Raw genomic sequence first — 16,170 nt, 5'->3', positions numbered from 1 at the left:
TCTCAACTTCCAAACATTCTTCAAGGCTCCCAGAATTTTCACCCCCTCCCCCACCCTATGATTCACTTCCGCTTCCATGGTTCCATCCGCTGCCAGATCCACTCCCAGATATCTAAAACTCTTTACTTCCTCCAGTTTTTCTCCATTCAAACTCACCTCCCAATTGACTTGACCCTTAACCCTATTGTACCTAATAACCTTGCTCTTATTCACATTTACTCTTAACTTTCTTCTTTCACACACTTTACCAAACTCAGTCACCAGCTTCTGCAGTTTCTTACATGAATCAGCCACCAGCGCTGTATCATCAGCGAACAACAACTGACTCGCTTCCCAAGCTCTCTCATCCACAACAGACTGCATACTTGCCCCTCTTTCCAAAACCCTTGCATTCACCTCCCTAACAACCCCATCCATAAACAAATTAAACAACCATGGAGACATCACACACCCCTGCCGCAAACCTACATTCACTGAGAACCAATCACTTTCCTCTCTTCCTACACGTACACATGCCTTACCTCCTCGATAAAAACTTTTCACTGCTTCTAACAACTTGCCTCCCACACCATATATTCTTAATACCTTCCACAGAGCATCTCTATCAACTCTATCATATGCCTTCTCCAGATCCATAAATGCTACATACAAATCCATTTGTTTTTCTAAGTATTTCTCACATACATTCTTCAAAGCAAACACCTGATCCACACATCCTCTACCACTTCTGAAACCACACTTCTCTTCCCCAATCTGATGCTCTGTACATGTCTTCACCCTCTCAATCAATACCCTCCCATATGATTTACCAGGAATACTCAACAAACTTATACCTCTGTAATTTGAGCACTCACTCTTATCCCCTTTGCCTTTGCACAATGGCACTATGCAAGCATTCCGCCAATCCTCAGGCACCTCACCATGAATCATACATACATTAAGTAACCTTACCAACCAGTCAACAATACAGTCACCCCCTTTTTTAATAAATTCCACTGCAATACCATCCAAACCTGCTGCCTTGCCGGCTTTCATCTTCCGTAAAGCTTTTACTACCTCTTCTCTATTTACCAAATCATTTTCCATAACCTTCTCACTTTGCACACCACCTCGACCAAAACACCCTATATCTGCCACTCATTCATCAAACACATTCAACAAACCTTCAAAATACTCACTCCATCTCCTCACATCACCACTACTTGTTATCACCTCCCCATTAGCCCCCTTCACTGAAGTTCCCATTTGCTCCCTTGTCTTACGCACTTTATTTACCTCCTTCCAAAACATCTTTTTATTCTCCCTGAAATGAATGAATAAAGGCAGACAGTGTGAATTGTGTGCATGGGTATATATGTATGTGTCTGTGTGTGTATATATATGTGTACATTGAGATGTATAGGTATGTATATTTGCGTGTGGACGTGTATGTATATACATGTGTATGGGGGTGGGTTGGGCCATTTCTTTCGTCTGTTTCCTTGCGCTACCTCGCAAACGCGGGAGAGTGTCGTCGTCGTCGTGTGTGTGTGTGTGTGTGTGTGTGTGTGTGTGTGTGTGTGTGTGTGTGTGTGTCCCCCCCCCCAGAAGGAACAGAGAGGAGAGGATGAGTGAGGAAAGATTGACCAAGAGGATATATGTGTCGGAGGTGGAGGGAGCAAGAAGAAGAGGGAGACCAAATTGGAGGTGGAAAGATGGAGTGAAAAATATTTTGTGTGATCGGGGCCTGAACTTGCAGGAGGGTGAAAGGAGGGCAAGGAATAGAGTGAATTGGAGCGATGTGGTATACCGGGGTTGACGTGCTGTCAGTGGATTGAATCAAGGCATGTGAAGCGTCTGGGGTAAACCATGGAAAGCTGTGTAGGTATGTATATTTGTGGTGTGGACGTGTGTATATGCATGTGTATGGGGGGGGTTGGGCCATTTCTTTCGTCTGTTTCCTTGCGCTACCTTGCACACGCGGGAGACAGCGACATATATATATATATATATATATATATATATATATATATATATATATATATATATATATATATATATATATATATATATATTCTAGGGGATCAAGAATACTTCCCATGTATTCCCTGCATGTCGTAGAAGGCGACTAAAAGGGGAGGGAGCGGGGGGGCTGGAAATCCTCCCCTCTCGTTTTTTTTTCTTTTAATTTTCCAAAAGAAGGAACAGAGGGGGCCAGGTGAGGATATTCCAAAAAAGGCCCAGTCATCTGTTCTAAACGCTACCTCGCTAACGCGGGAAATGGCGAATAGTTTAAAAAAAAAAAAATATATATGTTCATTATATTTATCATACTTGGTCGCTGTCTCCCACATTAGTGAGGTAGAGCAAGGAAACAGAAGAAAGAATTGCCCAACCCACCCACATACATATGTATATAGATACACGCCCAAACACACACATATACATACCTTTACATTTCAACGTATACATACATATAAAGACATATACATATATACACATGTACATATTCATACTTGCTGCTTTTATCCATTTCCGTCGCCACCCTGCCACACATGAAATGGCATCCCCTATCCCCGCGCGCATGACGTAGCGCTAGGAAGGGACAACACAGGCCACATTCGTTCACTCAGTCTCTAGCTGTCATGTGTAATGCACTGAAACTACAGCTCCCTTTCCACATCCAGGCCCCACAAAACTTTACATGGTTTACTCCAGACGCTTCACATGCCCTGGTTCAATCGACTGACAGCACACGTCGACCTTAGTATACCACAGCGTTCCAATTCACTCTATTCCTTGCATGCCTTTCACCCTCCTGTACGTTCAGGCCCCAATTGCTTAAAACCTTTTTCACTCCATCCTTCCACCTCCAATCTGGTCTCCCACTTCTCATTCCCTCCACCTCTGACACATATATCCTCTTTGTCAATCTTTTCTCGCTCATTCTCTCCATATGACCAAACCATTTTAAAACACCCTCTTCTGCTCTCTCAACCACACTTTTTTTTATTACCACACCATCTCTCTTACCCTTTCACTACTTACTCGATCAAACCACCTCACACCACATATTGTCCTCAAAGTTTTCATTTCCAACACATCCACCTTCCTTTGTACAACTCTGTCTACAGCCCATCCTTGCAACCATATTGGAAATACTACATATTGGAAATACTATTCCTTCAAACATACTCATTTTTGCTCTCTCAGATAACATTCTTTCCCTGAGGCAGGGGAGAAAGAATTCTACCTATATATTCCCTGCATGTCGTCGAAGGCAACTAAAGGGAGCGGGAGCTGGAAATCCTCCCTTTTTTTTTATCTAAATTTCTAAGAGAGGAAACAGGAGTCAAGCAGGGAGTGCTCATCCTCCTTGAAGGCTCAGATTGGGGTGTCTGAATATGTGTGGATGTAACTAAAAGGAAAAGAGAGGAGAGATACGTGGTACGTTTGAGGAAAGAAACCTGAGTGTTCCAATTCTGAGTGAAATGAAACTCAAGGGTAAAGTGGAAGAATTGTTTGGAAATGTCTTGTGAGAAAAGTCAGAGGTTGGTGACAGGACAAGAGCTAAGGAAGGAGTAGTACTACTCCTGAAGCAGGGGTTGTGGGAGTATGTGATAGTGTAAGAATGTAAATTCTAGATTAATGTGGGTAAAACTGAAAATGGATGGCGAGAGGTGGGTGATTACTGGTGCTTATTCATCTAGCCATGAGAAGAAAGATCATGGGAGGAAAGTGCTTTGGGAGCAGCTCAGCAAAAGTGTTAGCAGTTTTGGTGCATGAAACTGGGTATTAATGATGGGTGATATAAATGCAAAGGTAAGTAATGTGGCAGTTGAGGGTATAACTGGATGTGCAAGGGGTATTCAGTGTTATGAATGGAAATGGTGATAAGCTGATGGATCTGTGTACTGAAAAAAGACTGGTGATTGGGAATACATGGTTTAAAAAGAGAGATGTTCACAAGTATACATATATGAGAAGGAGAGATGGTCAAAGGGCATTAATAGATTACGTATTAATTGATGGGCATGTAAAAGTGAATTTTGGATGTAAATGTGCTGAGAGGGGCAAGTGGTGGGATATCTGATCACTATCTTATAGAGGCGAGAGTGAAGATTTGTAAAGGTTTTCAAAAAAGGGAAGACAATGTTGGGGAGAGGAAATTGGTGAGAGTAAGTGAGGGCAAATAAGTGTTGGGGTTAGAGAGTATCATTAAACTTTAGGAAGAATAAAAAGATGTTTTGGAAGGAGGTAAATAGTGTATGAAAGACGAGAAAAAATGGTGACATTGATGAAGGGAGCAAAAGGAGATGTGATAACAGGTAGTGATGGAGTGAGTATTCTGAAGGATTGTTAAATGTGTTTGATGATAGACTGGCTGATGTAGGGTGTTTGAGATGAGGTGGTATGCAAAGTGAGAGTCAGGGAGAGTGGTCTGGTGAAAAGAGGTGGTAGTGAAAACCTTGCAGAAGATGAAATATGGCAAGTTGGTGTGATTGCATGGGGTGACTGTGTTCTTCATTGTTTCGTAAGGATATTTAATGTATGTATGGATCATGGAAGTGCCTGAGGATTGGAGGAATGCATGCATAGTGCTATTGAATAAAGGCAAATGGGATAAAGGTAAGCGTTCAAACTAAAGAGGTGTAAATTTGTTGAGTATACCTGGAGAATCATAAGGGAGGGTATTGACTGAAAGGGTGAAGGCACATACAGAGCATCAGACTGGGGAGGAGCCGTGTGGTTTCAGAAGTGGTAGAGGATGTGTGGATCAGGTGTGAAAAATACTTAGAAAAATATATGGATTTATATGTGGCATGTATGGATCTGGAGAAGGCATAGGACTGGGTGGATAGGGATGCTTTGTGGAAGGTCTTCACGAATATATGGCATGGGAGCTAAGCTGCTAAAAGCAATGGGAAGTTTTTATCAAGGGTGTAAGGTGTGTGTACAAGTACAATGGGAAAGTGATTGGTTCCCAGTGAAGGTCAGTCTGCAGTAAGGGTGTGTGATGTCACCATGGTTGTTTAATTTGTTTATGAATGGGGTGGTGGGGGAGATAAATGCAGGAGTTTTGGAGAGAGGGGCAAATATGCAGTATGTTGGGAATGAGAGGGCCTGGGAAGTGAGTCAGTTGTCGTTCGCTGATGATGCAGCATTGGTGGCTGATTCAAGTGAGAAAGTGCAGAAGTTGGTGACTAAGTTTGGAAGTGTGTGTGAAAGGAGAAAGCTGAGAGTAAATGAGAATAAAAGCAAGGTTATTAGGGTCAGTAGGGTTGAGGGACAAGAAAATTGGGATGTAAGTCTGAATGGAGAAAAATTGGAGGACAAGAAGTGTTTTAGTTATCTGGGAAAGGACTTGGCAGCAAATGGAATCATGGAAGTGGAAGTGAGTCATAGGATGGGGGAGGAGGCAAAGATTCTGTGAGCGATGAAGAATGTGTGGAAAGAGAATCTTATCTTGGAGAGCCAATATAGGTATATTTAAAGGAATAGTAGTTCTAAAAATATCATATGGTTGTGAGGCATGGGCTATAGATATGGTTGTGCGGAGGAAGGTAGACATGTAGGAAATGAAATGTACGAGGACAATATGTGGTGTGAGGTGGTTTGATCGAGTAAGTAATAAAAGGGTAGGAGATATGTGTGGTAATAAGAAGCGTGTGGTTGAGAGAGCAAAAGACGGTATGTGCAAATGGTACAAAATGGTGCAGAGATATGGAGAGAATGAGCGAGGAAAGACTGACAAAGAGGATATATGTGTCAGAGGTGGAGGGAACATGGAGAAGCGGGAGACTGAATTGGAGGTGAAAGGATGGAATGAAAAAGAAATTGAGCAAACAGGGAGTGAATATTGAGTTATTTCTCCAATTCTCTTCAATCTCTCTTTACAAGATTTTTCATTACCTTTTGCCAACTACAGTGTGAAGGTCCTCTCATACAAAGAAAATCATAAAATCACATCACAACTATTTTAAGCACAATGTATGACATACATAGCATTCATTCCCACAACATAAACATCAATGCAAATGTGCCCTCAGAACACTTAATGATACCATATATGGACAAGTAAAAGATTACCTTTATATCTTCTTCAAACAATTCATCTGCTAAACACTAAGCTAAGCTTCATTTACCTGATCATCCATCCTGTTAAAAACAAGTACACCAAAGTTGTAAACTACACAAAACAAAACATTCAGAACAATCACTGGATGACTAGCAAGTACAGACACCCAAAACCCAAATAATGAGAACAAAAATTCTCCTTATACAATCCACCTCAACATGCCTGGCACTCAACTCTTTGCAGCAACACTAGGCCAATCTCATTCAAACCACTCACTTTACCAAATTCTGAGTAGAAATAAGAAACTGACCTCTACTGTGTACTTTACAAACCTGCAATGAAAGGTTCCCCTTTCCTTCGACAAACACAAATATGATAAGATATTTAAAGCAAAATGATCCAACATGCAATAAACAACTGGTCTTCGAACCCAGTTTTAAACACCATCCTGCTAGCATTAAAACCATCACAAACTACAGTCCCTAGACATTTACAAGATTCTCTTACCCATCTCCACTCTAGACATTAAACATCAATCCAATTTAATTAAACATTATTTCAACACATCACAAGACCCCTCATGCTCAGGTTGCAAATACCACAATAAAGAAACTAAGCTCTTACGGCTCAATTGCCCTTCACCCTCCTGACATAGACACTCACTTAAAATCATCATACTCTGTGACCTGTGGTTCTGTCCAATGGATGTGGCTGGCTTGCTAAGCACTGTGGGAGCACCATAAAGAATTGAGGGTACTCCTGGGGCTAAAAATCAAGTGGAGTATGGTATTTGTAAATTACTTATTTCATATCTTATCATACTTGGTCGCTGTCTCCCGCATTAGCGAGGTAGCGCAAGGAAACAGAAGAAAGAATGGCCCAACCCACCCATATACACATGAATATACATAAATGCCCACACACGCACATATACATATCTATACATTTCAATGTATACATACATATATATACACATGTATATATTCATACTTGCTGCCTTCATCCATTCCCCTTGCCACCCCACTGGACTCTGCCTACATGAGGTTACAATGTGACTGAAAAGTCACCTTTGGTAAGGCTGTATCACTGCCACTGGAAGAAAGGATTAAATTCTTGTCAAAGAACTTCTCACTCCATAGGAGTCCATAATTTCCCTGCTAATGATCTTAGCTGCAGGAGTCCAGTAAAGTTATATAATCCTATTCTAGATGTACTTTCTCTTTTCTTGAATTTCCAAACATCAGCTGCAGGGGAGGTGGATTCTGCATCTTATGCCCTCCACAATGAAATATTTAAGAACACATCAGATAAAAAGTAATTATGGCAATGAACATGTTAGTTACACTAGGGGAAAGAAAACATTCCACAGTATAAATCTTAATAGGCACTCTACCTTGTCTGGGGCTTTTTGCTGAGGCTGATGCAATGTCTGTCCTAAACTGGAGGTTGCAGTACTGACAGGCCTTGTCACATAATTAGCTGTTGCTGAACTAATCCCTGTACTAGCTGGTTGGCCACGAATCAATCCTGCTGACATCTGGTGACAAAAATTTAATTTACCAAAGACAGGTTCTGCTATGTACAATTAAAATTTGCTTGCTTACCCTTATCAAGCAAATGGTACATAAACCCAAGACTCAGGTCTAAACCTAAGGACTTATTAATCTCACTGAATGTAGATAGAGAGTGCATTATATGTGGATAGAAAGTGCTGCTTCTGGGTGATGTTAGTCAACTGTATTTCCAATGTGTTTTATATAACTGAAATAGAATGAAGGGAGAGATGATGTATGAGGATCACAACTCCATAGACGACTATGTTACCTAGAAAAAAAAATTAATAAGCAAGGAATACCTATAAAAAGTAATGCCAAACCATTAACATATAAGATCTGGGGTGATCTTTTAATTCTCTTTTTTAGCACATCTTATGTGGTGGAAACATTCATGAAATTATGACATATATAGCCTGAAAGATAAGATGGGTACCTAAGTTTTGAAAAAAGGCATTGGTGAAAAGTAAAGGTATGGAAAGGAAGCAAAATAAAGACTGGTAAACATATCATAGATGAAAATTTAAAATCTTGTGAGCATTACAGATAAAGTTTAATGAAGGTCTTATTTAGTATGGGGTAAAAGTTATGAGGATGAAAATGGTTCATTGTTAAAACTGTTAAAATCTTTCTTTCATACTTGTTCACCATTTACCATGTTAGTGAGGAACTTCCAAGAACAGGGAGAAAAGCCCTACTTCACTCACATCCATAATCTAGTTGTCAAATAATACTAAAGCACCGAAAACCACAACCCCCTATCAACACCCAGGATCTACAGACACTTCCATGGTTTTCCTAAGATGGTTCAGGCCACTGACAGCACACTGCTCCCAGTACACCACACTGCTCCAATTCTCTCTATACCATGCAATCCTTTCACCTTCCTGCACATTCAGGCCCCAAGCACTCAAAATCTTAGTCACTCCATCCTTCCATCTCTAATTTGATCTCACACTTCTACCATTCACTTCTGCCAGATCCAAGCTATTTCAACAAACTCTCTTCACCTCTTTCAACCATACTCTTATAGTTACAAAACTTCTCACTGTCCTTAAACATTCAATTTATGAGATATTCAACCCCTTCCTTCAATCTCATCTATAGCCCATGCCTCACATCCATACAACACCACCAGAACTACTATACCTTCAAATACACCTATCTTTGGCTTCCCAGATAGTTTTTTCCACATTCCTAAATGTTCACAAAACCTTCAACCATCATCCATCCTAAGACTCGCCCCACCTACCATGGTTCCATTCACTGACATGTCCACTACCAAGTATCTGAAGCTCTTCAGTTCCCCTAAGTTTTCCCTTTTCAAATTCATATACCAGCTATCCTCATTTTTTGCTCTGCTAAATCTAATAACTTTGCTTTTATTCAGTTATCAAAACTCTCCTTCCACACATCGTTCCAAACTCAGACACCAACTCCGGCTGTTCTGCTGTTTCATCAGCAAACAACAAATGACTCACCTCCTAGGATACCCTACCCTCAACCAACTGCATATCTGTCCCTCTCACAGACAACCGCATTTACCTCCTTCACTATCTCATCCATAAACAAATTAAACAGTTATGATGATGTCACACACCTCTACCACAGACCCACCTTTACCTGCAACCACTCATCCTCTGCTCTATCAGCTCACACATACATGCCTTGCTTTTATATATCAAGTCCTCACAGCTTCAACCACACCACACCAACTACACCTTCTATCAACTCTATAATATTCTTTCTCCAGATCCATAAATGCCACATACAAATCTTTTTTTTCCCTCTAAATATTTTTCACATATTCTTCACAGGAAACATCTGATCCACATATTCTTTACCACTCTTGAAACACAATGTTCTTCCCCAGTTTAAATGCCGCCACCCTCTCAATCACCATTCTGCCACCACCTTCTCAACCACTATTCTTCCATAATTTTCCAGGTACACTCTACAAACTTATACCTCCATAATTCACACATCCATCTTTGTCCCCCCTTGCTTTAATACGATGGAAATATGAATGCACCTCAGCCTGATCCATTTTTTTCACGCTTATCTGCCATATCCAGCATTACTGAGGTAATGTAAAGAACAGACAAACTCTGACACCTCAATCTTCCAGGAGGAGGAGCACTTGTTGTTTGGTACCTTCTTGTTCCATTTTTTAGAAACTAAAATACAATAGGGGAAGCACCTACCTCCCACCCCTCTTGATTGCCTTCAACAGCATGCTGGGAATACAGTGGTAGAATTCTTTCTCACTTATCCTAAGGATTTACCATTAGCCATGTTAAGTAATCAAGAACACAGTCAATGTTAACTAATCAACAACACAGTCACCACTTTTCTAATGAAATTCAAGTGCAAAACCATCCACTCCAGCCACTTTGCCACATTTCATCTTGAGCAAGGCTTTCAACACCTCTTCTATTTCAAACAAACCACTCGCTATAACTCTCTCACTTGATGACATTAAAGCCATAGGCTGCTATGGCATTCATAATTCATAAGAAACTATTTGCATACAAAAAGTGGGATAGGTATGTACATACACAGATGGATCTAAGAACAAAGTCTTCACATCATGAGGAGAGTGGAAGTACAAATAAAGAATTCCATTCAATCAGTAATGATGAAAACATATTCAACAGGCTGGTATAATACTTGTGCTAGTAATTTTACAATCTATTTCTAACCCTACGCTCTTAACCTGCTGTCTATAACTTTCTATGACTAAGAGCTCACACAAGAGAAATACTCACCAAATTGGCCATGGATACTTGATCTCTATGCGGACTAATCTGTGTCATGTGATTAATAACTTGATTTTCTCGCTGAATGTTTTCTTCCAGCATTCTCAATTGCTGTTCTAACATAGGAAGCATTTCTGGATGATTTCCAAAAGGTAAGAGTTTTCTTTGCTCAGGTGCAATCATTGGATTCTTCAGCTGTTGATAAACCAACAAACTTCAACTTCAAAGAAAAATAAGAAATGTAAGCAAGTCTAGCCCAAGTCACAAACAAAAATCTAAAGATAGGTGCACAAAAGAGGTCACAACACTGATCTTCTGCATTGTTAGCTTATTACAAGACTGTGTGTGAATGCAGAAAAACTCATCACAAACAGCTCATACTAATGCTGTGGGAAAATGAAGAGGCTGAAAAATTGGATTTTCCCAAGAAGCTTATTAATCCAAAAATTGATCATTCTGATACCTCGATTCTAAAGCCAAATACTGTGCATTATTCAACTTCTACTCTTCTCCCAATTTTAGTACTTAAATGATGACCATAGGCACGGCATTCGTGAACAGTACTTTATCATCAAAAAAATTTCACATTGTTTCTGAGATTAACATCCTATTATTATCATTTTTCTAGGATCAACAATGCATGATCATACAAAAATCTCTTATCTTAAAGCCTCATCTCCTGCAAAGTCTTGGTTTGAGATTTCCTACACTTCTACATCCATTAACCAGAATTCCCACCTGCTGCAAGAGATATCTGAGTAAAAAGTTTACAATCCTTACTCACATTGTAGACCATCCCCTGGACTCGCTGATAGTGGTTGAGATGTATCTTCTGAATTTGCTTGGTTGCTAAAACTACACTTTCAACCATTTCTTGTTGGGACAAGTTAGGGTTCTGCCAAGAAAGAGAAGAACAAGCAGTAAATTCAAGGCTTTAAATATATTTATGGTTTTTATAAGGAGCAAAGAACACTTTTGAACTGCAAGTGTGAAATTGGCTGGGGTTACCAGTGGCATGCTAAAGGGTATGGTTTTGAGTATACTGTTCTTGGTATATGTAGATACAATGCTTAAATGAATGGACTCTAACCAGAACATGCTTGTAGATACATATAATACCCATATCAAGAGAAAAATAATGAATTATCATCAAATCAGGTTACAAGGGGCCCTAATAAACCCCAAAGTTGGTGTGATGTATGGTAGATGAACTTCAAACCCAAGTGCAAAGCCATGAGATGGGATACACTGAAAGAAGGTCTCAGTGCAATAATTACCTTGCAAGAAATAAGGTACTAGAATCTGTAGTTACCCAAGGTCACCTCCATGACATCACCATTGACTGGGTGACAGCCTGAGTCCTCTCCTGACTTAATAATCCTTGAAAGAATGTGTTTGGTGGTCCATCCTACACATTTGCACCAACAGTATTGATCCCTGACACCTACACTTGATGTCTGCAGTAAAAGATCAAAATGAACTGGCTCTTTCCATAAGGAGTGCTGCTCTTATGGACTTAACCTCAAGTCCATTACTTTTGGGAATAGCTATGCCTAACATACCTGACCTCAACTCCTCTTAACTACCTGCTATCACTGTAGCAAACCAGTAAGGCAATTGACTCACCACTAGACAACAAGTGTATCACTCCAGTACCTGAAGTTTTGGTGATCTGACCCCAGACTCAAGCCACTCTTAGGGCATCTCCATTAGTAGGAGTCCCAATGTGAATCCTGACATTTCATCTTCCTAGCACATTTCATAGTTGTGCCTCATCTCTGATGTCCACCTTTGGCAGGAATTACGTAGGACAATGCCTCTGCCCATCACAAGCAGCAGCTGTGACAACAAGTGACCTATGGCTGTGCCTGCAGCACTCAAGCATCCCTACCACCTCTTCAGGAGCCTCCTGCAACCCAAGCACTATTTGGCAGTTGGTACATACCCGAGGAGGCTCCTGCTTTCCTATTACAAATTGGTAGCCACCACACACTCCAGGTGCCACAATACATGCTATACCCACCTCCAACAGGAGCTCCATGCTGACTTAGCAGCCACACACTTCTCCCACGTGCTCCTACTTCATCTGATGCCTACGATCACCAGCATCACTTGACCCCTGCCAAGCCCATCTAGTATTGCTTGGCTGACCTTACATTACCTCTTCTGCACCATAATTCTCACTTTGTATATCCTATCTAAGGGTCAACATTGTGCCTAGCATTTCATGAGAGCTCCACATCAGGAAAATTGTTAAGGTGACTAATTTTCTGCTGGCAAATATTAGCTTGGCATTTAAGTAATACCAGTCCATGATTTATCAAAACCCAGAGAGCAGAAATTTCAAATTAAAAAAATCTGCAAATAGGGCATATAATCCAATATATATAAATTTCTAAAGTTAAGGAAAATCAATTGAACATGAGAAAAATAAAATTCTATTTCTGGGTAACTCTGCAACAATATCTAAACTTCAGTCAGCAATAAATCCACAAATATATGGCAAAACATCCAAACTTCTACTAGCTCTTGTCATGCTCAGTCAGGCTATAAAAAAAAGAATAGTACAGTATGTGCCACTAGTTTCAGTCAATATGCTTAATGGCAGCGGTGCAACAAACAGCTTCAGTGACAACTTTGTTACTGAAATCAATTTTGCCAAGTATTGTATTGTGCTGTTGTACAGAACAGCACTGTTGTATCCAGTGTGCACATCAATATATCATGCCATTATGACAAAATCACTATTTATAGATTTCAGTACCTTAAAAATCTCACAGTAATTGTAGCACAAATGTCAAGACTGAAGATTATCAACAACTTTACAAATAATAATATCAATGATTCTAGTTAAGAAGAATGATTATATCAATACAATTCTGTAGTTAATCAGCTGTAATGGGGAAATCCTGCAAAAATATTCTAACCACTGCAAAACTTACTGCATAACACTTTTTTTTTCCAGAGTCCAGTATGTGAGATATAGCACTATAGCACTCTAAATGTACATTAAATACATTTATGGTAATCATACATATATGTCCACACATTTATCACTTCCTGCATTAGTTAGGAACATTATACATTATACGTTACACTGAAATGCATTTAGTTCAATTTTGTTATTATCATGCATTTCATACAATGCACAATATATGTTTCATGCCTTCCCTGATTGTAACTGGTTGGCTTTAGTGGCTATCATGTGGAAGCTCCCTTGTAAACAAGATTTGTCTCAATGTCTCTCATTTCTTATAACAAGCGTTCAGCATACTTTGTTTACGATGAAAGATAAAAGGCCAAAAGGAAGCAGTACCAATCCCAAGTGTGAATGTCATATCATTACTCAAAAAGTCTCTCTTTCCTTCTTTCATATTTGTCAACCATTTTCCACATTAGCAAAGTAGTGCCAAGAACAAGCACAGAAAAGGTCTCATTTGCCCACATCTATTCTCCAGCTGTCATGTGCATTGCACTGAAAACATAACACCCTATCTACAACCAGGGCCCACAAACTTTCCTGTGGTTTCCCCCACTGCTTCTGAAGTCTTGGTGTAATCCATATGCCTTGGGGTATTATAAATCAACACAAAAAATCAAGAGGAAAAAGTATTTGAATAACAGTAACACATTCAATTGCTGAAGAACATGGAAGTAAACTCACCTGAGCCTTAATTGTATTAACAACCCCTTCAAAGCTGAATGATGACAAAGAGAGTGATGGTACACCAGCATTGGAAAGGACAGTCGGATTGCTCACCACAGTCATCACACTGTTCCTCTGGTTCTGCACCACTGGGGTAAAAAGAAATATAAGTGGATATCAGATGGAAATAAAGTAAAATATGGCATATAAAGGAGGTTTTGATATAATTATAACTAAATGAAAACTGCATCTGTGCAGGGTAAATTGAAGTGGAAGCACAATTAGAATAAAGGTGCGACATCAAGTTTTTTTGCTAATGTCTGGCATTGGGAATACTTAGTGTTTTTACTTGTCATGCCATGTACATCACTGATAAAATTTATGGTTGAAACATAGGCAGTAGGACTGAAATTAGAAAAAAGATTATAAGTTTTTGTTTGGGGTTTTTCATTCAGCATTTGAATGCAGTTAAGAGGTAAGGCATTGCTGTAATTAGTTTGTTTGCTTTATCTAAACCATCTGAATAACAGTCGCATTATTTGACATGTAATGTAGATATTGATATAAGATAATTCATCTTAAAGCAAAGGTATTTTAGTAATTTTGTCAGTTTATTGCATATGCTATTAGTATACGCTCAGCAGTTCCAGGTCTCTGATCTACATATTTTGGTTGTAATTTTGATTAATTGTCATTTAGGTTAGAACTTTTGAGCGTAGCTAATCAATCATCTAGCTTCAATATTGTAGTGTTAATTTTTCATGTGCTTTGGTAACTGACTAGATTTATGTAAACAGATAAGCAATGAAAAAAGAAAAATATTGGTTCGATCTTCCCATCAGCCCTACCTATGATACCACATAAAGAATAATTTGTGGGTTGGGGTAAATTGTATTTCTGTTTTGAAGGTGATGAACTTAATTTTGCGTAAGCATACGTATCTTTTTATTAAACCTAGACATTAACTTTGTGTCCAATATTGGTTGTTGAATTTACTAGTTCAAAACTTTAACAGCATAATTTTATTTTTTCCATACATAGAGGTAAAATTTCAAATACACCTAGGATTTACACATGAGTTTTGTAAATTGCCAAAATCATGAAGCAGAAAGGTTCTTAAGGTGCATACTTGTACGTAAATATCCTCTGCCATACGAGAATGAGGTGACTTTTTTATATGATTTTCATTTTTCTCATTTATCAAGTGATATTATTATCTTCATATGATGATCTCAACAGAAAACTGTTTTTTTTCGTTATAGCTTATCATTTTCATATGTATATATATGTGTGTGCGTGTGTGTGTGTGTGTGTGTGTGCGTGTGTGTGTGTGTGTGTGTATATATGTATATGTATGTTGTCCCTGGGGATAGGGGTGAAAGAATACTTCCCACGTATTCCTCGCGTGTCGTAGAAAGCGACTAGAGGGGACGGGAGCGGGGGGCCGGAAATCCTCCCCTCCTTGTATTAACTTTCTAAAATGGGAAACAGAAGAAGGAGTCACGCGGGGAGTGCTCATCCTCCTCGAAGGCTCAGAGTGGGGTGCCTAAATGTGTGTGGATGTAACCAAGATGTGAAAAAAGGAGAGATAGGTAGTATGTTTGAGGAAAGGAACCTGGATATTTTGGCTCTGAGTGAAACGAAGCTCAAGGGTAAAGGGGAAGAGTGGTTTGGAAATGTCTGGGGAGTGAAGTCAGGGGTTAGTGAGAGGACAAGAGCAAGGGAAGGAGTAGCAATACTCCTGAAACAGGAGTTGTGGGAGTATGTGATAGAATGTAAGAAAGTAAATTCTCGATTAATATGGGTAAAATTGAAAGTTGATGGAGAGAGGTGGGTGATTATTGGTGCATATGCACCTGGGCATGAGAAGAAAGATCATGAGAGGCAAGTGTTTTGGGAGCAGCTAAATGAGTGTGTTAGCGGTTTTGATGCACGAGACCGGGTTATAGTGATGGGTGATTTGAATGCAAAGGTGAGTAATGTGACAGTTGAGGGAATAATTGGTATGCATGGGGTGTTCAGTGTTGTAAATGGAAATGGTGAAGAGCTTGTAGATTTATGTGCTGAAAAAGGACTGATGATTGGGAATACCTGGTTTAAAAAGCGAGATATACATAAGTATACTTATGTAAGTAGGAGAGATGGCCAGAGAGC

The 16,170-nt window shown here is 39.5% G+C and overlaps 1 protein-coding gene across 1 annotated transcript in view; it reads right to left on the bottom strand.

Moving 5' to 3' along the window:
• LOC139766253 (uncharacterized) overlaps nt 1–16,170 on the bottom strand; it is a 181,574-nt gene that overhangs the window by 1,642 nt on the left and 163,762 nt on the right. Inside the window, exons 30-33 of the mRNA XM_071694642.1 lie at nt 14,035–14,165; nt 11,155–11,265; nt 10,380–10,565; nt 7,452–7,595 (exon numbers count right to left, since the gene is read on the bottom strand). Coding sequence (XP_071550743.1) covers nt 7,452–7,595; nt 10,380–10,565; nt 11,155–11,265; nt 14,035–14,165 — 572 coding nt within the window. The remainder of the gene's footprint in view (nt 1–7,451; nt 7,596–10,379; nt 10,566–11,154; nt 11,266–14,034; nt 14,166–16,170) is intronic.

The sequence above is a fragment of the Panulirus ornatus genome, chromosome 57 (genome assembly GCF_036320965.1).
Source record: "Panulirus ornatus isolate Po-2019 chromosome 57, ASM3632096v1, whole genome shotgun sequence".
NCBI classification, from domain to species: Eukaryota; Metazoa; Arthropoda; class Malacostraca; order Decapoda; family Palinuridae; genus Panulirus; species Panulirus ornatus.
This window is presented reverse-complemented; position numbering and strand designations above follow the sequence as displayed.